This window comes from Sturnira hondurensis, unplaced genomic scaffold (assembly GCF_014824575.4).
Source record: "Sturnira hondurensis isolate 20B ecotype Veracruz unplaced genomic scaffold, ASM1482457v3 Scaffold0004474, whole genome shotgun sequence".
Taxonomy (NCBI): Eukaryota; Metazoa; Chordata; class Mammalia; order Chiroptera; family Phyllostomidae; genus Sturnira; species Sturnira hondurensis.
Window position 1 is genome coordinate 1,602,066 of NW_028077105.1, and position 25,354 is coordinate 1,627,419.

Here is a 25,354-nt window from a genome sequence, read left to right on the forward strand (position 1 = left end):
TAACCTCAACGAGTAAATCAGTTGTCATCCACGCAGGCTGTTTTGGCCTAGTCATTTGTGGCTGAGCTTTTGTGAAATGCTTTTGTCTTGAGACAGAGCAGAACAGAACAGTGCCGGGCAGGAGGAGGGGGAGGTGAAGAAGTAGGTTGGCTATGGTGGAATCCCACCTGTCCACTTTACTCCTTGAGTCAGAGCCTCCGAAGGCGGCCTTTGACTCTCCCATTCCCACAGGGCTGGCCAGACAGGCAGCAAAGGCCTCTTTCAATTCTCAGAGTAGACTATTCGACCCACTTGAAATGGCCATAATCTTCCCTGGGCCCATTTCCCCGTGAATCTAAGGTTATCCCTCATTCAGCCACCACAGGCCTTGAAAGCTGGAAGAAGCTAGTTCAACCTCTTGATTCTGTAGCAGTGGGGGCCCACTGAGGGTAAGAAACTTCCTCCCAGTCTTCTAGAGTATCACTGGCACATAAACACAAGCCTAGTTTTGTCTTACTTTACCACCAGGGCAAGGGATTACTTTCCTCTGTGCACCCTCACATACTCAAGACACCTGCTGTTACTAAGGTAGACCTTGGGTCCACTAAGCAAAGTGTCTTAGTGACTTAGTCCCATTAAATTCTTTGGTTCCTTTCCCATTGCTCAACTAAACATACTGTCTTGTCTTTTGCATGAACAACATACTGAATACAGAATCTGCTGGCAGTGAACTCCGCTGCTAGTACCATGGCTTTGAATTGAAGCAGAAGTAACGCCCCCAAAATCATCACTATTGACTGCAGCCCAGTGGCAAAAACGCTGTCTTCTGTGTGCTGCTCAGGGTCCCCAAGAGAGGCAGATGCCTGAACCTCGGTGCAATTCAGTGTGGGTTCTTCCCACTGCAAAACGAGGTCAGAACATACAAATTTAGGAATTACCTGTTGAGACTTAAAATCTGCAGAATATCAGAGAAAATGATCTGGATGTTTGTAGCACTCAGAATCACTCTGTTCGATGACAACGCTGCCTTCAGTGGTTTTACATATACATCTCTCACAATTTCCAGCATCTGCACATATCTTCTCTCGCTCCGTAAGAGCTCCCCGGCCACTCGAGTTCGCTTTGCGGCTGAGTCCATCCGCAGCTTTCTCTCCTGTGGAAAAGCATTGAGAATGCATAAGGAATCCTTCCTGGCTTACAGCTTCAAAAAGCCTGAAAGTCAAAGGAGACAGAGAAAAGGAAGCAATGAGCAATCAGGCAGTCCCTTGGAGCTGCCCCTTTCTGGTCTGTGACATGCAGGGGTAGAGGGAATCTTGATAAGGGACTATGGAGGACCCCGCTGACTGTTGCATGTCCCCAACAGGGGGACACAGCCCCTCACATCAGTCCAGCATGATGCCATAGTAGAGATGGGACCTGCACCGGGTGCTAGCTGATGACCGTAAGACAGAGGCCTGCCTTCATGGTGGGTGAAGAAGACTTTGGGTTGCCCACTCTTGCTTGTCTTCCTTCTTCCGGGAGTGTTTTAATGGTTATCCTGCAGACAGAAGGGCTGAGTGAGCCCTCTCATTATAAATTTGCTTCCGCGGGCATGCTGTGAAATATGGAAGCCCAAGCCCTCCTTTCATTATTCAGGAAAACATGCCTAACTTGGAAACTGTGGCCCATTTCTCCTGGGTAGGTAGGTGGTCAACTGTTTTCTCAATTTCAAAGTCCTGTTTTATTTTTTAATGCAGAGGGGAAAATAAATCATAAACTGGTATGAAGAAATCGTACACCTTCTCATTATGTGTGCTATGTTCATATTTGGAGAAATTAGTTTTCACGGTGGGAATGGGCAATTCTTTTTCTTTTATCTGTACTTTTCAAAGGTTGTAAAATGAGCACCTTCACAATGGAAAACAATTATACCATTTAAATGTCTGAAATTATTGGACTTGTATTTGAGCCTAGAATTATTAATACTCTTAGAACAAAATTTCCCCTTTTCCCTCCAGCCCAAAGCATGCCCCAAACTGCCCCAAACAAAATGATGGTAGTAAAGCATAATGACACATGATCTTCACCCAAAACAAGTCAACCAGCAGTTTATGAACTAAAATTTGAATGGAAAAGTAACTTATGATAAAAGTTAGAAAACTCTCTGCTCAGAATACTATAAACACATTGTTCTTAGTGAATTTCATCTTTCAAACACGTGGTCTACATATAATGCCTACTTAGATAAAGCTAATGCATTAAAAATACATCTACATCCCACTTAAGCTAGCAGCCCATATTATATTGTTATGTGTGTTTGCATATTTTTAAAATTTGTTGGACCTATCCAACATATACAGAATCTGGCATAAATAACACCCCTTTTTATTATAAAACTTTTTAATTTTTTAAAAGATTTTATTTATTTATCTTTAGAGGGGAAGGGAAGGAGAGAGGGAGAGAATATGAATGTATGGTTGCCTCTCGTGCATCCCCTGCTGGGAACTGGCCTGCAACCCAGGCATGTGCCCTGACTGGGAATCGAACTGTGATACTCTGGTTCACAGGCTCGTGCTCAATCCACTGAGCTACACCAGCCAGGCTATTATAAAACCTTTTATTACAAAATCATAAGTATGTGATCCTGTAACATGACAACATCACACTCTAGCACACCACATGACATTCTAGGTGAAATGTTCAAATTAAAACTAAATTCTCAGACCCATATTATTACCCTACCAACCACACTGAAGCAGGCCTTCCTTCTGCTGGACCCTGTATAATGATTTTGACTAAAGATGTCCATTGTCACACTTTTTGTTGTCTTAAAACCGTTATCGGGTGTCGTCGCCCACAGTCAAATGAGGTGTTGTGCTGCCCACTGACGCCCACTCCGGGGGTATGTGGTCTGCACCGCCTGCCGCAGGTATGCTCCCCAGGGTGCTATCCCTTGCCAAGTAGCGTCAGGCTCAGGTCAGGGCCACAGAGTTCAAGTTTCTTTCCACCAGTTGTCTGGCCTTAGAGAAGTCATTTAAGTCTTCTGACTTCCGTTCATCTACAAAAATGTGGCTACTAGTAGCTACCTTACAGGATCCCGAGAATGAAATATGACCATAAACGTGGACGGGAGTGGAATACACGCAGGTGCTGTGTATTAGCGTGGGACTGGCCCAAGCCTGCGCTTACACTGCGGCCTCCTCCATGCACCGCCCTCTCTAGCCGGAGACAGGAGCCGTGAATGTTGTCCTACCGGTTCTGCTCAACGTCTGAAGTCAGACCGTGAGTCAGTCAGTCGGCTGGAGTCTGTGAACCTTCTGGGCATTTCTTTAGACACCCTCCTAGCGTCAGAGATAAGCACAAAGCAGAGACGGCTTTGGCTCCCAAGATGAGTGCAAAGGACCTCAGTCCTCTTGACTCAAAGTTCGTTTTGATGGGAAAACAGTCAAAAGAAAAGCTATTGCCTGGACTCCCCTCTATTACATTTGGAAGTACACCCCCCCAAACTTTTTTCTTGGAATTTTCAAGAAAAAAAGAAGAACTAATGGGAATAAAGTCTAAAGAGTTTTATTTGCCCCCCACACCCGGGGGAGGGTGGCAGGGGAGGCTCAGGAAAAAACAAATGGAAAATTCTTGTTATTGAATAATTGGCTTACCAGCTGAACAAGCACCCCGAAATTTGGATCACTTTTGCTGAGGCGTGATTTTAAGTCCTGAGGATTGTCTTCCAAAGCATTGCACTCCTGGGAAGTCAACACAGATTTGATCAGTCGGAGGCAGGAGCCATCAGACCCGCGAGGGAGGCTCTGGGCATCTCTGCCTTCAGCCCTAACTATGAAGGAAGCACTGAACAAGACCGATTATGCCTCTTGTAAAGTAAATTTTATGTTAAAAATGAAAACAAAGCCTTTAGCTTCCTTTAAACTGCATTATACTTGAGAAACTCAACCCAGAGCAGCTCCCTTCCCAGCCCCCCATTCGTGCCCCCACCCAGTCTGAGGGAACCCCATGTGTCCTGGGTCACGGGCCTCCGCCTCAGCTCTGCTCTGTCTCTTGTCAGTTGAGGGCAGACAGGTCAAGATGCCAGAAGAAAAAACTCATGACACTTTACAAAACACACCACCTTTATCACCTAATTAAAATGCATCCAAAACAATTCACGTGACCTTTCTAGACCTGTCCATTACCACATTTAAATATGACTTATTCTTTCTTCAATTTACCCATTGTTTTTTAATTGTTTTATTTATTAGTTTTAGAGAGACAGACAAACATCAACATGTTGTTCCAATTATTGAGGCATTTATTGGTTGAGTCCCGTATGGGCCCTGCCCGGGAATTGAACCCACAACCTTGGCATATCAGGACCATGCCCTGACCACATGACCAGGGCTGTTCATTGTTCTTGGGGCCTCCATATAAATTAGAGTGGACCCTGGGTCCACTCTAGCAATAGGACAATGGTCCCACGTTTATGCTGAGAGCTAATAAGGGAGGATTAACAGTCGTTACAGAAGCCCTGTGTTGTCAAAGATAAAACTACCCCTGGTCAAATCTTGATATCCGGGGATGAGACTGGAAGGAACCATCAATTTGTAACCAAGACTCCTTTCACCTTACTGAGGCAAACACTAATTCGTTCTGTGTCTGTGGCCTCAGGGCTGCCTGAAGGCTCCAGGCCAGGGCCCCGGTCCTGACTGCAGCCGTGGGTCTTCTTCCTGGTGCGCCGAGGCCCCACTGAGGCCCCACGGAGCCTGTGTGCTTCCTGCCATTTCTCGGGTCTTCCCCATTCCTGGCTGCGCCTTTGCAACCTGGCGTGTGTTCACATTTATGCCTGGGGGCGTGGGGGGTATATCTACTTCAAATTTTAAAAAAATGATTTAAAATTTCTCTGAGTGGAACCCTCTTTTCTTCCAAGATAAATAATAGCGCTGATCATTTATACTGAGAAATGGCAACTTCAACCAATCAGCAGTGATGCCAATAGTTGTGTAGGTCTAATGGTTGCGGACACGAAGGGAAAATCAAACCCAAACTGCCAGGCCTAGGGTTAGGAGAACCCAAACAGAGCAGAATCTCACAGGGAGGGGAGGCACCCTCATCTGGGAGCGCACCCTATTGTAAGTGCCCACATGAGCACCCACACGTTAAAATTCAGGTGTCAGCGTGGAGCCCAGACCATCGTCATTCTGTTTGAAGCTGCTTGGGGCTGTGTTTCTCCTCTGGCTTAGCAGCAGCTATTTTTATTAAACATCAAGTTTTCTTTGTGGACAGGAAATTGGTATGGCATTGTAATTTTTTGTTTGAACCTAAAAGTATGAAGTTTTCTCATTTTATACTACACATCTAATGGTTAGAAATTTTAGAGACTGTTTTTAGATTAAGATGCCATTCCTTATTTTGTTTTCAGGATAAATTCAGAGGGAGTAACAGAACAAACTTCGCACATTCCTAAGAAAACAATTATTAGTGGCCTTTGCCTTGGCTATCCCCAAGGCAAAGACAGCGATGTCCAACTGACCACACAGTAGAAATTTTCCTCCAGGATGGAGCCCAGGCAGGCACTGTGTTTTCCAGAGACACCCTAGTTTGCTGGTGCTTCTCCTAGAAAACACTTAGCTTTCTGTATTAGGGGCCAGAAATAGTTGTGAAAGTGACAGGTCCTGCTCAGGGACAACTATGATTTTGGCTGTGACTCATTGCCGTGGTTGTGTGGTCTTAGGGTAAACACTACAGGCACACAGAAACCAGCAGGCGCTGCTGACCAGGCAGCTGATGGGGGATGGTGGACAGGTAGGTAGACAGATGTAGCTGTCTCTTCACATATATATCCGTGTGTGTGTGTGTGTGTGTGTGTGTGTGTGTTGTCCTGGGTTTGGCAGACACGCCCCTGTGGAAGGCTCTTTAAAACAGTATCTCAGCAGAAAGCATGACTTCCCACTCCTAAGGCTGTGAGGCTTGTGTGCTTCTTTTGGATGAATAGCTAGTTTCAAAAATAAACCACCATGTGTGGAGTGCTGACTCAGCTTCTCCATTTTATCCTAATGCAGCACCCACATCTAACCCATGGTTTTTTTCCTCCTGGGGGTCCCCAACTTTGTTTTATGGGCTTTGTACATAAGCTCTTGGTACTAAATAACAGAAAACCAAATAAGAATCTAACATATTTTTCTAACTTGATTTTTAAAATAAAGGTACCAATTAAAAAGTAAAAATATATCCAAGAGATTTCTAGGCATTGAGGAGTTTCACGTTTTGTAGTTTCATCGCAGACAGGCGCTATAACCCTAGCCAGTCTGATTTCTGGCATTGAGGCAACGTTAAGCTCAAACTTTCTGCTCTATTTTATTAAAGTGAATTCATGTTTAGTTCAACAGTAGGTTTTAAAGACATCTACCCTTTGGGGGAATAATCCCCAAGAGTTGTATCGAGACTCGGGGTGGCCAGAGGGGACACAGCCTCTAGTGGTCCTTTTGTCGCCCTTCCCAGTGCTTCACCATCCACAGAGAAGATTTGCAGGATGTCAGGTTATAGGAAAACAAGCGATTTTCTGCTAAGGGAACTCAGAGTCTAAATTCCTATGACCATTCCCCATGGTGAGTTTGTATTGCGGCTGGTATCCCAAGCCTGTGATCATGCAAGACAGGTAGGTGATTGTTCTATGGGCATAAAATAGCTCTAAAATGACATTTTTATAGAAATCAGCCCTCTGAATGACAGTGCAATTTTCCATGTTTCCTGGATCCTGATTATTTCACTTAATCAAGAATATATGGATTCTACCTTGCCTGCTGTGGTTCAGTGGCTTGAGCGCCAGATTGCGAAGCAAAGGATCGCTGGTTCAATTCCCACTCAGGGCACAGGCTTGAGTTGCAGGCCAGGTCCCTAGTGGGGGCTGTGCAAAAGCTAACCAAACACTGATGTTTCTCTCTCTTTCTCTCTCCCTTCCCCCCTCTAAAAATAAATTAATTAAATCTTTTTAAAAAGAATATATGGGTTCTTAATACAGTACTGGCAGAATCATTTTTTTTTGCCTGAAGAACTAAATTCAAACCCCCTTTTTTTCTCTTTTATGAATTTGAATCTCAATTAAGAAAAGAACAATTCTTAGTTTAACACACACACACACACGTCCTGGTAGGCAAATGAAAAACAAATCTCTAAGTCACCTCAAGAGTCAACTGAAAAAGAGGCAAAATGCAAATGTCCAGCTTTCCTCTGAACCCAAGGAGCACTATTCCAGTCCACACAGGGTGTTTTATGCTTGTAAGTGCCTTAAACATTACTCGTTATACTGTAAACACTTAAAAATAATAATTCAAGGAAATAAAGTTCTTAGAAGAAATGAGCGATTGGAAGCCTTCCAGGCGGAATTGTCATCATTGTCTGTGAATTTCTCAAGCACAAGTGTCTGACTCCTCAGTGAAGCAACAGTGTTGAATGCAGCGATAACTTTACCTTCATGAATGAATCGAACGTCACCTCTTGGTCCAATTTTGTCAAAGTAACATTTCTGTCAAAATCTTTGCTCTTTTCACTACATTTCTTCAACAGAAAATGTGACAAAAATTCCAGAGGTTTGTCCTGAAAAATCCACAGCCCCAGCCCCCCCAAAAATTGTATTTAAAGCCTTCATCAGAAATATAGGTCAACAAAACTGTAGTAGAAAAGAGAACATGTTTTTTTAATAGAGTTTGCAATTTTCTACCTAGTTAATTTTTAAGTCCAGCAAACAAAGTAATGGTTATTCAACTAGAGTCAGTAAACGGGACTTTCTGGTTAATCACACATTCCAGTTGCCATGTATACTCTTCATTCTCAACTGACTGTCATAATTCAGGTCAGATGCCAAGGTCTTATGGGAGGGTCTCAAGACCAAAGTGGCCCACCTTTGCCAGATGAGGAAGAGGACGGGAGGGATCTTATCTTTCAGGAGAAAGGTGGCTTGGGAGAGGGACTACACAGCTAAATTGCTGGGGAAAGCACTCAAATTTGGTTCCATGCATGGTTATTTTTAAATAATGAGGTGGCAGTAAGTACACTCAACCTACACCAAACACCTCTAGTAAATCTTTAGACTTTGATAGTGCAGGACCTTTCAAAGTCTCAGTGTTGCCCCCGTAAACTTCCCTGATCGTTCAAAGCTCACCAGGGCCTTCATCCCTAGCTGCCCCTGGGTTGGCTGGAGCCCCCAGAGTTGAGACTTCGGAGAAGGCAAATCACAGCCAGCTGCACCTTCTCAGACTCCGTAGCAAACCCCTCACCCTGGGGACACCTGGCAGTTGTTACCCAGGAAGCCATGTTGGAACCAAAGCAGACACAGGACAGAACAGGATTACGTACGCAAAGACAAAGTTAAATCCGCCTACAAAGTCAAGTTACTGCAGTGGAAGAGATGGATTGGAGAACCTCTCATTGAATGATAAAACCCTTACACAGCACCAAGCATGTCTGTGCCATCCCTGGTCTTGCCCTCCTCTCCACTCCCCCAGCCCCACGGCTGCTTCATTCACCTTCCCGTAGCCTCATAAGGGTCTCGGGGCCTCTCGCTGTGTCCTGATACGTGGACTCACTTTTCTGGGGGAGCGTCCAAGATTTGTTTGTGATGAAAATGCTTCATCAGGCATCCGCCATGCTGGTCCCCAGCCAAATGATTGACAGGCTTCTTCCTGTTCTCTGTTCTCTTTCCCTTCCCCTCATGTAGCCTCTGGGCCCTTTATCTTTTTCCATCTGCTTTCATACTTTTTCAATTTTTCTGTCATACTATTAACTGTTTTAACTGTTGATTAATGTTTATGTGACATATAAAGCCACTCACATGTTTTTTAAAGAAGTCATTTCTGACTGAAATCATTCACAAGACAGAAAACAATGCACAATGGAACCAACTTTTAAATAACCTGAATTTTCCTGTCTGTCTGTCTGTCTCGTGTGCCTAGTAGATCTTGGGCCCAGAATCTCTCAGTGCTCTTTTTACAAAGTGATGTAATTTTTCTGAGGAATTGTGCCCTGGAGGGGTATACTAGTTAATAATAATAATAATAATAATAATAATAATAAATACAAACTAAAAAAGTTTTTAAGTGTTGGGATTTCATAGTGTACTTTATTTTTTTTTAATGCTTACAGAATTTTCTCTTGAAAGCTCCACCAGTCCATCTGCCAGAGCTTGTGCAGTCTCTTGGTTGTTCAGAGTGTCAGTCATGCTCACGGTGTCAAACATAAACTGTCCTGCAATCAATTTAAGTAAGAGATGTGATCAAGAACAGCACAGCTTAGTCCTCACGGTTGCTTTTTAGTGGATACAGATGCAAAGAATATAAATTGTGATTCTCTTACACCATGAAGGTTATCTACCATGATAAAATATAAAGCCAGCAAAAGCAACTAAATGTGCAGGGCATAAAAAGGACCCACCCTGGCAAAGCTGATGCTGAATAAAATCTACAAACCAGACAATAAGGAGAGAATATGTGAAAATGAATTTTAAGTTTAAATTTTGGATTCATAATCCCACCAAAGATCCCTCCACACTCTCTTTTATCTTTCTGCTCAAATATAAATATCTTAAGACCATAGAAAATACTATACTAACATACATACACAGGCATCTTTTACATTTAAAAATATTGGACAACAAGCATTTATATGAAAAGAATTCTCTTCCATTCTACTTCTTATTGTTCACATATATTATCAAAATGTCTGCATGCTTACTCATGTGTTACAGCTCGTGTGCAGAGAGTGACTGTGTGAACAGATGTTAAATAAGGAGCAGGCTGGGGAAGGGAAGAAAGGAAGTAAGGCACAGATATATGATGACTTGATTCTTCGGGGGTTTTATTTAGTTATATGGAAAGAGGGAAAAATTGAACAGGTAAAGATGGAAGGAAAACTCGCTTGCCCATATGGTAAAAAAAAAAAAAAGTACTTTAAAAAATGGATGATTTAAGTGAAGTTCCAGTTGACACAGGGCTTTGCTTCCCAAAGCCTCTATTGTGATCATTTGGTCACAGCTGTGGAGCATAAATGAGAAAATAAATTCAATAATATCCAGCAGGCTCAGCAGAGGACTCTGGAATCCATCACCCAATTCCACATTTTAGGTAAAAAATAAACAGAACGCAATTGCAGAGCCATTTAAGGAACGGGTGCTGTGCTTTAAGAAGTGCTCAGCTTTGAGAGACAACTGCAGCGGGAGAGGACAGAGTTCTCGGGCTGAGCAAACACGGAGCGCATTTTGCCTGGGTAAATAATTGACTGACACAGGATCAATGAGACGGTAAACTCTGAAACCAGGAACTGGCCTCAGCATGAAGATGAATATATGTATTTGTCTTTACATGTAATATTTATTAAATAATATTTAATATTCTTCATGAGTATTCATAGATTTGAAACACAGCATGAGAAAAAACAAAGGGAATAAAGTAGCACTCACGATGTTTGGGAGTCAACTTTTACGTGCCTAAACTTGGACTCGCCCTGGACATGAAACAAACCTCATAATTAGACTGCAACAGAAGGAGCAAGAGTTCTCACCAATCATCCTGCCACTGACGTGCTTCTGCAGCTCCTTGAAGAGGGGACTTAACTGTTTCCGTACTGATTTCAAGGTGTCTTCCAGGACGTCCGTGAAGCTGGACCATGTCTGCAGCTTTGATTCGCTGAAGTAGATGGAGGGGGGAGCCCTTCCCTGCGACGGTCCCAGCCAGTCGCTGAGAACTGACATTATTTCCTCCTCTTATTGGTGCAGACATAAGCTCAGGTGAAATCATTCTACTTCTTTTGGATAGTATGCACACACACACACAACTTAGTTGTATTTACCCCGGGCTTATTATCCTTTCTCATTAGAAGGCTAAGATAAACACCCATAGTCTGCTTTCAAAGGTAAAATTAGAAACTCAAAAAGATTACAATGAATAATATCAAATGTCTATCTACTTTTTGATAGATAGGGTTGACACATTATACTTGAAATAAAAAAATTAAATAGCTGCTGGACTTGTGCATTGGGAAGCAGAGCAAGCATCTAAGTGAGAACATACTGTTTTATGTTTTTATCCTCAAAATGAAAATGCAAGGGAACCCCACTCTGCCTGCTTTCCCCATCACACCAGCCACAGTCACTCCTGTCCTAGCCAACCCTGTGTGTTCCTTACATTAAGTTAAGCTGCGCTCTCTCTACAAATATCTCTACATGACTCTAGCAGGTGCTTACACAAGTCTTTCTCCTTGAAAATCAGTTACTGAAGGGCACAGTGCCACGTCCAACTTGATTTTCTGTCCCTAGTGGATAGATAGGCTTGTTTGACTCTCCCCCACCCCATGTTCATTGCTAAGCGTGTGAAAATCTTTGTAACTGTTCTCCCAGAGGGAGAATAAGAGGAGCGGGGGAAGGAGGGTGAACAGGGGGATGAGGGGGCAGAGGAGGAGAGAAGAAGAAAACATTTTCTGTAAACGCAGTGTGTGTGCCCTGCTCTGCTGGGCAGATTCCTCTCTCCAGGGCCAAATATGTTCTCACTGGGTGATGTTGCCATATAAACTGAAATTAACAAGTAACTTCTGTTACAAAACTCTGTTACATCAATGCACTTTTTGTTATAGCATTTCCCGTACAAGTTCCCCAATTGTGGCAGTTTTCCCATCTTCAAACGTAATTTGGGGTCAGAGAGGTAATAATTTATATCGTCTCTATATCACCCCAAATGCTGTTTGATAAGAGGCAGGGAGTTTTAAAGGGGAAACTATTCTCATTACTGTAACAAAGCAGTTGGTTCTCTTGTTGGTCAGCTGATGTTGTGTTTTGACCTAATATCTTCTGCTTTTGTATCTAAACAAAACTTTGCTTCCAGGTGTATTATATCACTGGCTGTTTTTCCTCTCAGGTAATGAAATGGAGCCTGAGCAAGCCTCTTAATCATCTCTTTATAGCTGGAATTCATTTTCCCAAATGAAACCATATTAATTATATTTACTAAAAACTGTTCTTTGTACGTATTATTTCTTTAGATCAGCAACTATACATCTTTGTTTAACTGTTAAAGATGATGTTTTCAACTGAGTTTTACAGATGATGGCTTGAAGCAAATATTTGCAAATACATATTCCCCCTTTCTAAGCAAACGACAGAGTGATGGGAAATGAGACAGTTTCAGAGAAGGAACAGTAGTTGATGTCAGCCAGAACCAGTATTATGCAGCCGCGCTTTGTCTTCCGGTGACCCTGCAGTTGGTGGGCCTTAACGGGCCCGGGGGTTCAGCGCCCATGTACACTTACTGTGCTGGTAGGAGCCCGTTGCGATCCCGGTGGGGGCGGTAAATAACGTGCCAGTGAGTTGAGACAGCTGAGAAAGAACTTCTACACCTGCCTCTGCACACAAAATACTTTCATTAGTTTACTCACAGGTTTCGCTGTGGAACAGGTAAGTGTTACTTAGGAGCACTAATGGGCCGGCCACGAAANCCGGTGATCCTGCAGTTGGTGGGCCTTACCGGGCCCGAGGTCAGCGCCCATGTACACTTACTGTGCTGGTAGGAGCCCGTTGCGATCCCGGTGGGGGCGGTAAATAACGTGCCAGTGAGTTGAGACAGCTGAGAAAGAACTTCTACACCTGCCTCTGCACACAAAATACTTTCATTAGTTTACTCACAGGTTTCGCTGTGGAACAGGTAAGTGTTACTTAGGAGCACTAATGGGCCGGCCACGAAAGGCCATAGCAGTTCTCGCCCTCACTTCAAATCCCGAGCTGGAGTAGGTTACCAACTCGTCACAGCTCAGCCCTGAGTGCTTACGTCCAAAGGCGGAATTTACGCGGATTGCGCAACAGAGTGGGGAAGAGGGAGTGAGGTTTGGGTTTGTGCTCGTTTTCACATCTGGAATACTCGGGCCAAAGTCACGGAAGAGGGAGTCTCAGTGTAAAAGGAGAAGTTTGAAACTGTTAAACACCAAATGGAACATGATGGTCAAACTTGAGGATGCCATTAATTTCACTCCCTTTTCAGTGACACGCTATCGGCTGAAGTACGCTCATCATCTTGACTGTTCTATGGCTTCATGGCTATGACACACGTCAGAAGTTAGCCAGTTGCACACTTTAAATACATACAGATTATTGTATGTCGATTACACCTTAATAAAGCTGTTTAGAATTGTTAACATAATGCCCCCAGAAGATGAATTTCAGGTTTCTGGCTTATGAAGTAACTGGGTGAATGACAATATCTTAACTGAGGAATCCTGGGGAGGGGGAGGGTTGGTGCTGGGGTGGCAATGGCGAGTTTGTTCCAGTTGTGTTGACTCTGAGATGCTCTTAGACATGCCAACTGCACAGTCCTATGAAGATGTCAAGCAGGAGCTAGATATGAGCCTGCAGCTCAGAGACATGGGAGCTGGCAGTGTCCTCCGTTTGGGGGTTTCTGGCATCTCTACTAAAGTCAGGGTCTTAGGAGTAGATGAGACAGCGCTGGGGAAAGTGTGGTCTTGGAAAAGGAGAACACCCAGGGTCAAGCCCAGGCACAGTTAAGAGCTTTGCTGAGGAGGAGGGGTCGGCACAGGAGAAGAAGGCGGAGCCGCCACTGGGGTCGGAGGAAAACCAGGAGAGTGTGGTCTTGAAGAAATTGAGAGAAGAAGGAGAGTCGGAGGGGTGGTCATCTGCCTCAGGTGCTGCTGAGAAGTCACAGCAAAGGGAGGGGGAGGAAGTGGCGCCAGTGGATTTGGGCACGTGGAAGTCACTGATTTTCTTCCAAAAGCAACTTCAGGAGAGAGAAAGAGACCACGAGGAAGAGCTTGAGAAGCAAATGACAGGGAAGGAAGGTAGAGGCGGTCAGCACAGACCAGTGGTTCTCCAAGGGAGGTCGTTGGGTCAGCAGCGGCAGCAACACCTGGGAACGTGGTAGCAATGAAAACCCTCAGGCCTTGGCCCAGACCCCCTGAATCCGACGCTCAAGGGTGGGGCCCAGAGATGCGTCCTTTAACAAGACCTCTGGGAGATTCAAAGACATGTGAAAGTTGGAGAAGCGCTGGTCGAGTCAACTTAAAATGTGGTGAGGGAAAGTTCACGATCTCTCTTGTTTTTTGGGACAGGAGCTACTGCAGGTGTTCCTGGTTTGGTAGAAATGATCCAGTAAAGACAGAGAACTGAGGCTACACACGAGGATGTGAGCGTAGAAGGGACGTCGGAAGAGGAAAGCAGTGGGCTACTGAGCCCAAGTGTGGTTGCTGGTCTGTGACTTGAGCAGAGAAGCTTCTTCCACAGTTAACAGGAGGGAAGACAGAGAATGAAGGTAAGAGGCGGGGCAGGTGGTGGATTACAGAAAATAGAGGCAAATAAGGTAAAAAAAATTAGATATAAGAGGAAGGAAATCTCACTTATCATCTTATCCAACCATGTTGAAACCTTGGTATATGTCCTTTCTCTATACAGAACACCACCACCCCCCGCCAAACACAAGTAATAAGCAAGGGCTGCAATATCCGTATTCTCTGTAACACACTTTTAAACACTGTTGAAAATTAGAAAATGTGAAAAACACATCTAGGGATAGATTGTCTTACTATTTTGCTATATTTCCTTATTGATTTTTCTGTGCACATTTTCTATATAGTTGAGATTATATCGTTGTAATAACTCTAAAAAAATTTGAATTTCACTTTCCTCTAAACCCCTTCCCTCTTTTTGTTTTTAACCTTTCCCCTGGTTGAAGCTTGCTAGTGAAACTTGAAAATTAAGAACTTTAAAATTCACGGTTCTCTAAAGAATAGGTAATAAGAAACAGTTTGAGAAAATTTAATGTCATGTTCCCTCTCCCCTGTTCTGCTTGGTAAAACACAGGCAAATAAATGCAGAGTCCATGAAGGCAGAGATTTTATTTAACAAATAACTCCAGTGAATTTGATTTAATGTTTCTGAAGTTTCCTTTCAAGTACTAAAATCAGCTTCAAATTACAGTGTCTGCTACTAGACAGAGAGGCACTTAAAATTATATCAGCAACCTCAGTGATCAGCAGTTACACTCATCTTCACAAAGCACTTCGCTGTTTTTAGTGTTCTGATATTAAGTGTTTATACTATTGCTTATTTGTATAAATTAACTTTTTATGGTTTTTGATATTCACAAGTCCTATAACATTGGGTAGTTTTATCCTAATGTTCACGGGAGGAAACGAGGTTCCCGAACTTGCCTAAGGCCACACAGCCAAAGTGGCCTGAGCAGGATCCAAGTCCAGGTTCTCGGTCACCAAGTTCACGCTCACACATTCCAGGTTCAGGACACAGCACGGCGAGCTGTGCCAGATTGACCAAGCAGAGCTCCTGTGCTGATGAGGCACTTTCCCTTATGTTGTGCAGCCTGGCTTCACTGTGTTTTCCAGAAGAAACAGAAATAATGTTTCTGGCTGGCTCTTGTCACTAGTGACCTTATTTCTGCAGGAACAGTTTACTGGGACCACTAACCCCAAAGCCTGTTTCCTCTAAATGCCTTGAGTATATGAGGTATAAAGCAAAAAAGAAATAAAGAGTAAATACGATGGAATCATTTGAACAAATTCACAAAATATCGTGAGGTAGACTGGACCAGTACCTTTCAAAACTCACCTGACGCTCCAAGGGGCACAAAGAGGTCCACGTGACCCCCTTCTCCTTCAGGGGCCACACAGCTGCCTAATTTCTCCCAGAAATCTCTCACCTCAGGCTTCAGTAAATTTTTAATACCAATTTTATAGCCTGAGGGAAACATGGAAAAGTCATATTAATTTGTAACATTCTCATGGCTAGCAACTCTTAGCAGTTTGTGAAAAATGGAAGCACAATTAAAAAAGCCAATATCTGCCCTCGGACCAGAATCTGTAGGGCATCTCTGCTTCTGTGCCGCAGCAAGTTGAGGCCACGAAAGGCACCCCTGGACTTCAGCATGTCCCTAGTCTCCTTCACACTCTGGATTTGTGGGACACTGTGCACCAGGGTTGGGACCTTGTGTTTCTACCTCCACCATGTAGCAGTGGGAGTGACCAGGCTCAAGACAGGGTTCAAGGCGGATGGCCAGTCAAGTCCTGGCATTTTGCAACCAAGTTCCAAAGGAGAAATGTTTCCCATGATTGTCAACCAAAAAATAAGCCACGTGAAGCAGAAAAAGTGCTCCAGGAGATGGTAAACATCACCGCAATGCTCACTCCCTGGGAACGTGTGCAATGACTCAGTCTGTGCTGATTTCTAACCAGTCCTGGAGACTCAGCTTTGCTAGCCCCACAAAGGTAATGCAAACGAAGTCCCGTACAGGACCTTGGTGGTTTGTGCCTTCACATTGAGAGATCCAGACACGCAATGGAAGGTCCTCTTCGGGCGACTGGACTGAGATTTCTTTTCGTTGTTTTTAAGGCAAACGCTTTGGGGAAAATCCCACAATTAGGTAGAAGGAAATTTGAGTTTTCTGTGGTGTTTTTGTTATCATCACTGTTGCTTTAATAAAAGGAAACAAAGAAAAGGCAGCGTTTGGATGCCTTTCTCATCTGGAGATTAGCCCTGACCAGTGTGCCTCAGTAGGTGGGAAAGTGCCGACCTGGAAAGTGAAAGGTCACTGGTTCAAGTCCCGGTGGTTTGGTTCTGGTTGAGGCGCTTATGAGAGGCAACCACTGAATGTTTCTCTAAATGTTCCTCTCCTTCTCTTTCTCCCTCCCTCTCCCTCTCTCTCAAAATAAATAAGTAAATTTTTTAAAAAGCTGCGATGGGGCAAACACCCTGACAGGCCCTCTTGCTCTGCAGGAGGCGCACCTACGACCACCGTGCGCACCTGCGCTCAGCCCTTCACTGTTCAGAGAAGAGCCGCCGTGTGACTTGTCAGGAAAGCAAATCCCAAGAGCAGCTGCCCTTTACTTTGGGGGACATAAGAATTGGATGTGGAACACAACCCACTTCAGGCACAGATAAACTAAACAAGAAGAGTGAAAAATAAGTTCCAGCTGAACCAAAGACTAACAATAAAATTCTCTGAGTTCCAGCCCCGGACACTTCGGCAGGGGGCGCGGGTGATCACTCTGCCGGCTTGTGGCCAGCTAGACCCTGGGCCACCTGCTCCCTCTCCTCCCTCGTCCCACGGAGGTGACAGATTTCAAGTTAGTAAAACGGAAACAATTCTATTTGAGGTATAAGCTAAGAAGGATGTAAGTTATAGTGTGAGGAAGAATAGAAACTAGAAGTTTTATTTCTCAAACATTCACCATCTCCTTCGCCCTAAAACCAGTAACCACTGACATTTTTGAAAGATGGCCCACAACAAGTGAACGGTACCGGCCAACCCCCTTCTTTGCATGCGGCCACTTGGAAGCACAAGGAACGCTGTCACAGTGCACCCCAGTGCAAAGACCCGGGTTTGCTACTACTCAAATTGCTTAACTCTCATCCAGGTGAAAACTTTTGTGCATCAAAGGACATGGTCAACAGAGTAAAGGGCAACATTTAGAGTAGGAGAAAATATTTGCAAATCATATGTCTGATAAGGGGTTAATACTCAGACTATATAAAGAACACCTATAACTCAATAACAAAAATCAAATAACCCAATTAAACAATGGGCAAACGACTTGAATAGACATTTCCCTAAAAAAGGTGTACAAATGGCAACCAGTACATAAAAAGATGTTCAACATCACTAATCACCAGAGAAATATAAATTAAAGTCATAATAGATACCACCTCATACTCATTAGGATGGCCACGGTTTAAAAAATAACCCGGAAAATAACAAGTGTTGGTGAGATGGGAAGAAGGTGGAGCCCTGTGCATTGTTGGTGGGATTGTAAAGGGGTATAGCCACCATGGAAAATGTAGTGTGGCATTTTCTCAAAACATTAACACTAGAACTACCATGTAATCCAGCAAGTCTACTTCTACATTCGTATCCAAAGGAATTAAAAGCAGTCTCAAAGATATATTTACATACTTACATTCATAACAGCACTATTCACAATAACCAAGAGGCGGAAGCAACCAAAATGTCCATCAGTGAATGAATAAACAAAGTGTCGTATATACATACAGTAGAATATTATTCAGCCTTTAAAAAGGTAGAAAAACTTGCTACATGCTACAGTATGGACACACCTTGAAAACATTATATAAAATGAAATAGACCAGTCACAAAAAGTCAAATACTGTATGATTCCAGTTATATGAGATATCTAAATTAGTCACCTGCGTAGGAACAGAGAGTGGAATAGCAATTCCTTGGGGCTTGAGAGACAGAAGAAAGGGAGTTCTTGTTTCATGATGTGTCACTCTAGTGGGGTGCCCAGAAATTTGCTCAAGCGTCATCCTAGGTTTGGAGGTGACATTAACCTTTGAATGGATAGGCTGAGCAAAGCAGATTCCCCACTGTGGAAGGGCCTCATTACCCCAGTGAAAGGCCTGCACAGAGCTACCCCTGCCTGGTTAACTTGGAGCTGGGCCGTCCACCTTCTCAACCACTGGGAACTTACACAGCACCGTAAGGTCATCCACGTGGACAGACACTGCGCCAGTGCACAGTTGGCTGTTCTTTCCAACCTCACCTTACCTTGGAGTAAATTGATTTCTCTGCTATCTCCATCGCTAAATATTCCCACACTCTGTGCCTTCTGCCCATCCAGAGCTTTGTCTATGAGGTACAGCAGGCTCTCCAAGGTCATGCCAGTGTGTTCGTACACCACAGGGGTGACACCTGCCCTGACGCTGTCCACCACCATCTAGAAGATAAAACCAAAGCCCTTTACTTGACACTATTAATGATAGAAGTTTAATGAATATGTCATCTGTGATTTGGAAAGACTATTGCTTTTTCAGAAATTATGGAAAGAGAAATATAATCTTTCTCCTTCACTGGGCTTTTAAAAATTATATTTTTCTAATTATTAGAGGAAAAAATGATGTACATTTATCACCGCTCAGAGATAAATTCTATTAACAAGTTATGTTATTTCTTTCCACCCATACACAGAGACATATATACATCATTCAAAAAATAAAAAATTGAGATTATTCAATTTTGTAATAAACTTGATTTTTTAGTTGTGAATTTTTGAATTATAAATATTGATAAAAATGTCCCCCCTAAATAAAAATAAAAAACACGATTCCTTGAATTCAACAGCCAAATAAACTCCATTGTGATAAAGTTAATCGGTTAGCAGCAGACAGGTCAGAAAGTCACTGAAGTCATTAATGTTTCACAAAACCTCATGCCATCTTCCGGAGATCAAAGTTCAACAGAATGGAGAGCTACCACACATCCACCCTCCTTTGTACCTACCCCCCACATCACATTCATAATCCAGTAGCTGCGACACAGTATTATATACAGAGGACAAGTAGGAGAATGAACTTATTTTATATCAGTCTATTCACCCATGCTCTGTCACCCGTTACCCTCTGTGCCCTGCACAGTGAATCTTCAATCATTAGGGAAACTGTGGTCCACGTGGAGATCAGAACTCTGATCTTGCTTTCCTGTGGACCCACTAAGTCAGCCCTTGTAAGTGGTCAGTGTTCATCCCTAGATGCCCAGAAATAGAAGTGATTTTATATCTTAACAGTAAACATTTTGGCCCCGGCCGGTGTGGCTCAGTTAGTCGGGCATCATTTCCCAAACTGAAAGGTTGCCTGTTGGGCTCAGGAGCACACAAGAGGCAGCTGATTGATGTTTCTCTCCCTCTCTCTCCCTCACTTCCCCTTTCTCTAGAATAATTTTTAAAAACATATAGGAATTTTTTGCAAAACTTTAAGTAGGCTAATGAATATAACCTACTAGATATCACTTACATATGTCCCTATCTGTGTATTAATATATATGTGTACTTCCTTTATTTTCTTATTCACATCAAAATTAAAATATGTGACTTCATCATAGAAAGAGTGTATTTTAATTTAATGACATCCTCATTATATATACCATGAAGTAGGATTTCTGACATTATTCCTCTGAGAGGTGGTGGGTACGTATTGTTAATTCCTTGGGCATTCCAAAGAATTTTAAAATAATCTGTAATCACCTTGTTCTTTTGTGGATTAAGTGCAACAAATTCAGTAAGTATTTATTGGGTACCTACTAAATATAGGCAGTTTAGGCCTTTAGTGCTTTATTTTTATTTTTTTGTTTCTTTAAATTTTTATTTTAATTTTTAAATAGGCAAGTAATCAAACCATACATTTTATAATTCACTCAGAGAATCTTAAAAATAACTAGTTAGTAATTCTTTTATTTTCATAAAGTTGTTTTACTTTCAGTAATTACATATTAGTGCTCTTTTTAGAAGTAACAGTTCTCAGTGAGCTGATACTTCATAGCAGTTTTTTTTTAAAGATTTTATTTATTTATTTGTCTTTACAGGGGAAGGAGAGAGGGAGAGAAACATCAATGTATGGTTGCCTTTTGTGCATCCCCTGCTGGGAGCTGGCCTGCAGGGAACTGCACTACAACCCAAGCATGTGCCCTGACTGGGAATCGAACTGCGATCCTCTGGTTCGCAGGCCTGTGCTCAATCCACTGAGCTACACCAGCCAGGGCTTCATAGCAGTTTTCAACATGCACATGGATATTCACTCATAAAGCATGCACGATACAAACCTTTGTTGAATATTCCCATCAGTTGGATCACTAGAGATTTTTAATGGTTTAATTTAAATTAATAACTTTACATGAAGTGATCTATATAATAAACTTTTCTGTTAGAAGAGACCTATTAAATAGTGCTTTGAATTCTATGACACCGCAATTAATAAATCTCAAATACCTAACAGGTGTTTTCTATACTGGAAGAACTTAACTGAGTGCTATTTACACTGTAGGAGAGCACACTAAAGAACTAAATTAACGTTCTGTAATCAAAGAATGGCTACACTTCATACATCCTAATTACCACATTAAAATTTTAGGAATTTCTAATTCATCCACAACAACAAAAGTGTATAAAAATTCAGTGGAAGAAAATAGAAGCTGTCATTTTTGAGTTCTTTCTTTTCCTTTTTATTGAATTTATTTTGGTGATACTGGCTAACAAAATTATACCGGTTTCAGGTGCATGATTCTACAGCACATCACCTGTGCTCCGTATTGCGTGTTCACCACCCCAAGTCCATCCATCCCCACCCACCCCCACACCCTCCTGCACAACCCCCCAGGCAGCCACCCCACTACTGTCAGTATCCCTGAGGTTTTTTCTATCGTTTTATTTTGCTCCATCCCTTCAACCTCCCACTCAGCCCACCCCCCAAAAACCTGTCAGCCTGCTCCATCTATGAGTCTGTCTCTAATTTTGATTTATGGTTATCTTTATTGGTTCTCATCCTCTAAATCTGATTAGATTTAGGGGATCTATTCCTAGCTGAAACAAACACCAGAACCAAAGCAAATTCTGTCTGAAGGAAGATACTATTGTGCTTGTAAATTTCCACTTAGAGAGGACCAGTGTCTTTTAGGAGATGAACCGTTTTCATGCACTCGGTGGCCAAACATCGTCATACAATCTGCAGTGTCAATGAGAGAACTTGATTCAGAGAGGCCTGGCCTTTTAACACACTCTGTACCTCATATGCAGGAATCCGAGATGATATTAATATGAAGTGTGGTGGGGAAGCACCTGAAGGGCTGTTGTCATTTTTAAAACCTCCACGCCAACTTTTCTTTGGTAGTAAAGGGTACGAATATCTTCCCGAAACATTTCTTCTATAGGGGAAAGAGGGGGAAGTAAGTGAAATTCTCATTTTCTCTTCATCCGACTTTGATTACATGTTCTCTGTGTCCATCGGCCACATGCTGTATATGAGGCAGGTGGCATCAGTACCTCGGTCTGTCCCTGCAGTTGGGGATAAAGGCAAATGGGTCTCCTGGGCAGGTCGGGGGCAAAGCTGCCCTCTGGTCCTCTCTTCCTTCATCTGCGGGATGCCAGAAAGTTCTCTCAGAACTTAGCTTTTGTGGGGCACTTAAAATGAATGTAGTGACTTACTTAGGGGTTCGAACAAACATTTTGAAAAGGGGCAGTAGAGAAATTTCAAATTTCCATAATCCTCCCATTATCCAGTTACCTGAGTAATGTCTCCATTCTTTCCACAGTCACCCCTACCCCACCCCCACATTATCATTTGGATATGCTTATACCCTAAAACATTTCTGGAAAAGCGATATATTTGCTCAATAACTTTGTACAAAAATATACTATATCCACAATATGGCCTCCTTGTAGGGTTAAGAATATTTGAAATGTAAAACTTAAATGTTATATATTTCTTCCTTCAGAAAGCATGCTAAAGACCACTGTTTTTGCTGTATCCAAGGATAAGAGCTGTATAATTATGAGATCCTATGTGTTAGCTAGATTATTCTAGAATAAATTCTTGGTATTAAGAGATGGTCCAGAGCCTTCAGGAAAAGGAGGCTTGCTTACCGCTTGGGCAAAGCTTCTAAGGATGCCAAAACAAGCTGTTTCTCCAGAGCTTCGTGTAATCCCACTCGATCCCGCACAGGCTGGGAGAGACGTGGCTGGCATTGGGATTGTAACAATCTGGAGCAGCCTGTTCCACTCCCCCAGGGGGGTCGGCCTCGGAATAACTCCTCTGGAAGACAAACAGCAGCCAGCTCGGCTGTTCACAGCACGCTTCTCCCCCCCAAGTCTCCATAGATAAAAGGCATCAAAACTCAGGCTGCGCCAGGGCGGTATTCCAAACGGCCATCACTGTGGCCACTTTTGCTCTCTATTTGTATCTCTTCTTCTGTCCGCACTGTGGCTGCAAGTTTCCAGTCATTTCAGGTCAAGGAACAAAGCTCAGAGAACAAGTAACTCTTTTCTTGTGGAAACCAGTCAATTTATAGGCTTCCCTCCATTTCTGTCCTCCTCCTTGGCTTCAAGCAACTTTCTCTTTGTTATGATCTCACAGAGGGTGAGTCAGTAGAATAATAAATGGATAAAAAGGAGAACTCAAATCAACTTTGTCGATTACCTTTCCACACGAGTCAGAAGGCTCAGCTGAAAGTGTGTGGTCCCCACTCTTTCTACTTCAAAGAAAGTGCCGTTCTGCCTGCTTCCGCTCTCACTTTCGTTTCTCCTCCTTCCTCATCAACCCAGAGTCTTCTGAATTGTCCTGAACCTATTTCTTTGTTTAGGCTTGTGTTCATGCTTCTCTCGCCTCCTTATCTTTGGTCTTACAAATTTGAGGAAAACTAGGACAGGCGATGGAGGCACTGATATTTGACCTCATATAGTTCATCTGAAGTATTTTTTGCTTATTAATTAACTGGAAATATACAACGAAGAGAAAAAGAGCTTATCCTGACCATATGAGTACTTCCGAGAATGCCACCCACATGCTGTTCCAGAAAAACAGCATGACCCTCCTCTCTGGGAATTTGTGTGTAAGTCCATTGGTTTTGATACTACTTGGTCAAGATAAGAAGTTTTAAAATGCTACTCACTCTTACGCAGTGCAATTTTCTCCCACATTATTTTTCTTAGACACTTTTCTCTTTGTCTCTCCTGTAGCTCCTCGTCTTCTGTTTTGGGTTCGTTCAGGGTCCCATATAGGGCGGCAGCTTCCCTCGGTGTCAGCCAGTCTAAGTTGGACACACAGGCAATGTAATGGTGCTTCCAAGCACCGTATTCATGATCCGTTGGAGTATAGGGCAGAAACCACCCGAACCTGATGCACTTGGGCATCCATAGGCAATCCTTCAGAGGCAGAAGTGAGAAGGATGAGTTGTGAGTTTTTTAAAGGTCAATTTCCTAGTCAGAATGCTTTCAGGCACACAGCTCATTTGTTTTAATACTTTAAGATTTCTAGTGCAGTTGACTTGCCGTCTAAACTTGACTCTGAAAAATGAGAAACATTCCTTACTCCACAGGAAAATTGTTCTTTGATGAACATGTATGTTATATATAAACATATGTATTAGCCATCTTTGTATATTCATCTAGTGCTCCCATAGCACTTGGTTACTTTAACCCCACATTCAGAGACTTCTGCTTCTAGTAGTGGTGTGGATGTGTGTTTCAGCCAGTCCTCCCCCTGAGAACAACTTTGACTGAGCCATATGATATTGCCCATGCATCACCACTTTTGAGATAGGAAAACAGCAACTTTCATGTGATGTAATCAAATTAAACATCTAGACAGAATATCAGACAACAACCATCTGACGTCGTGATGGAGTTACAGTGTGTAAGGACCTGTGTAGCCAAGACCCCGGGGAGAAGGGGAATCCAGGGGCGGGCCTGGTTGTTGGCATCGCTTTCACACCATTTGACAATTTGAAAGTCAAGTTCAGGCTGTCTGACAGGCAGAGCAGAAAGTTATAAGTGAAAGCCTTACAAGCTGTAAAGCATTTAGGCATTCTTGCAGGGAAGAGAGGAAACAAAGTTAGATTAAGGGCCCACTAAGGGGAAGATTCCTGGTAACCATACCAGGATTTCAACTGAGATCCTTTTCAGTAGAGATGATAAAGAATTGGATAAACTATCACCAGGACTGAAGCTAGCTTTGAAATATCTCACTCTCTGATTAGATTTAGGGGATCTATTCCTAGCTGAAACAAACACCAGAACCAAAAGCAAATTCTTTCTGAAGGAAGATACTATTATCCAGAGACTCAAATTACCACATTAACTTCTTGCACTCAGTATCTGATACTCAATTAAAAGCACACAAAAAGACATTTGTCTCTGAATAAACAGAGAGAGAACCTCAGGAGATCCAGATATTGTAATTATCAGATGTGAACTTAAAAAAAATAAACATGGGAAAATATATTTGCCAATGATACGTTGGACAAGGGTTTGATCTCCAAAATATATAAGGAATTCACATGACTACTCCAGAAGGACAAACAACCCAATTAAAAAATGGGAAAAGAACCTAAATAGACACCTCTTCAAGGAGGACATACAGAGGGCCCAGGAACATACGAAAGGATGCTCAGCATCACTAGCCATCAGAGAGTTGCAAATTAAAACCACAATGAGATATCACTTCACACTGGTCAGAATGGTCATCATAAATAAACAAACAATAAGTGCTGGGGAGGATATGGAGAAAAGGGAACCCTAGTGCACTGTTGGTGGGAATGCAGACTGGTGCAGCCACTGTGGAAAACAATATGGAATTTCCTCAGAAAACTAAAAATGGAACTTCCTTTTGACCAGCAATTCCACTGCTGAAATTATACCCTAAGAATCCTGAAACACCAATTCAAAAGAGCCTATGCACCCCACTGTTCGTAGCAGCACAATTTACAATACCCAAGTGCTGGAAACAGCCTAAGTACCCATCAGTAAATGAGTGGACCAAAAAACTGTGGTACATTTATGGATAGAGCTGGAGAGCATTAAATGAAGTAAGCCAGGCAGTGAAAGACAAATACCATATGATCTAACCTAT

At 42.8% G+C, this 25,354-nt stretch overlaps 1 protein-coding gene across 11 annotated transcripts in view; it reads right to left on the bottom strand.

The window, feature by feature from the left end:
* Positions 1-25,354, bottom strand: part of ECT2L (epithelial cell transforming 2 like) — a 72,206-nt gene that overhangs the window by 13,903 nt on the left and 32,949 nt on the right. For 9 of the 11 annotated variants that reach the window (XR_005066425.1, XM_037045640.1, XM_037045643.1 and 6 more), the window contains 11 exons: positions 23,397-23,649; positions 22,372-22,540; positions 21,515-21,653; positions 18,510-18,678; positions 15,557-15,685; positions 12,488-12,580; positions 10,501-10,683; positions 9,086-9,189; positions 7,417-7,542; positions 3,615-3,701; positions 918-1,132 (listed from right to left, as the gene is read on the bottom strand). Coding sequence is in view for 10 of the 11 variants with exons in the window: in XM_037045640.1 (XP_036901535.1) it covers positions 918-1,132; positions 3,615-3,701; positions 7,417-7,542; positions 9,086-9,189; positions 10,501-10,683; positions 12,488-12,580; positions 15,557-15,685; positions 18,510-18,678; positions 21,515-21,653; positions 22,372-22,540; positions 23,397-23,649 (1,667 nt within the window). In the remaining variant the exon portion in view is untranslated. The remainder of the gene's footprint in view (positions 1-917; positions 1,133-3,614; positions 3,702-7,416; positions 7,543-9,085; positions 9,190-10,500; positions 10,684-12,487; positions 12,581-15,556; positions 15,686-18,509; positions 18,679-21,514; positions 21,654-22,371; positions 22,541-23,396; positions 23,650-25,354) is intronic. The other 2 variants (XM_037045642.1, XM_037045641.1) reach the window with 2 other exon arrangements.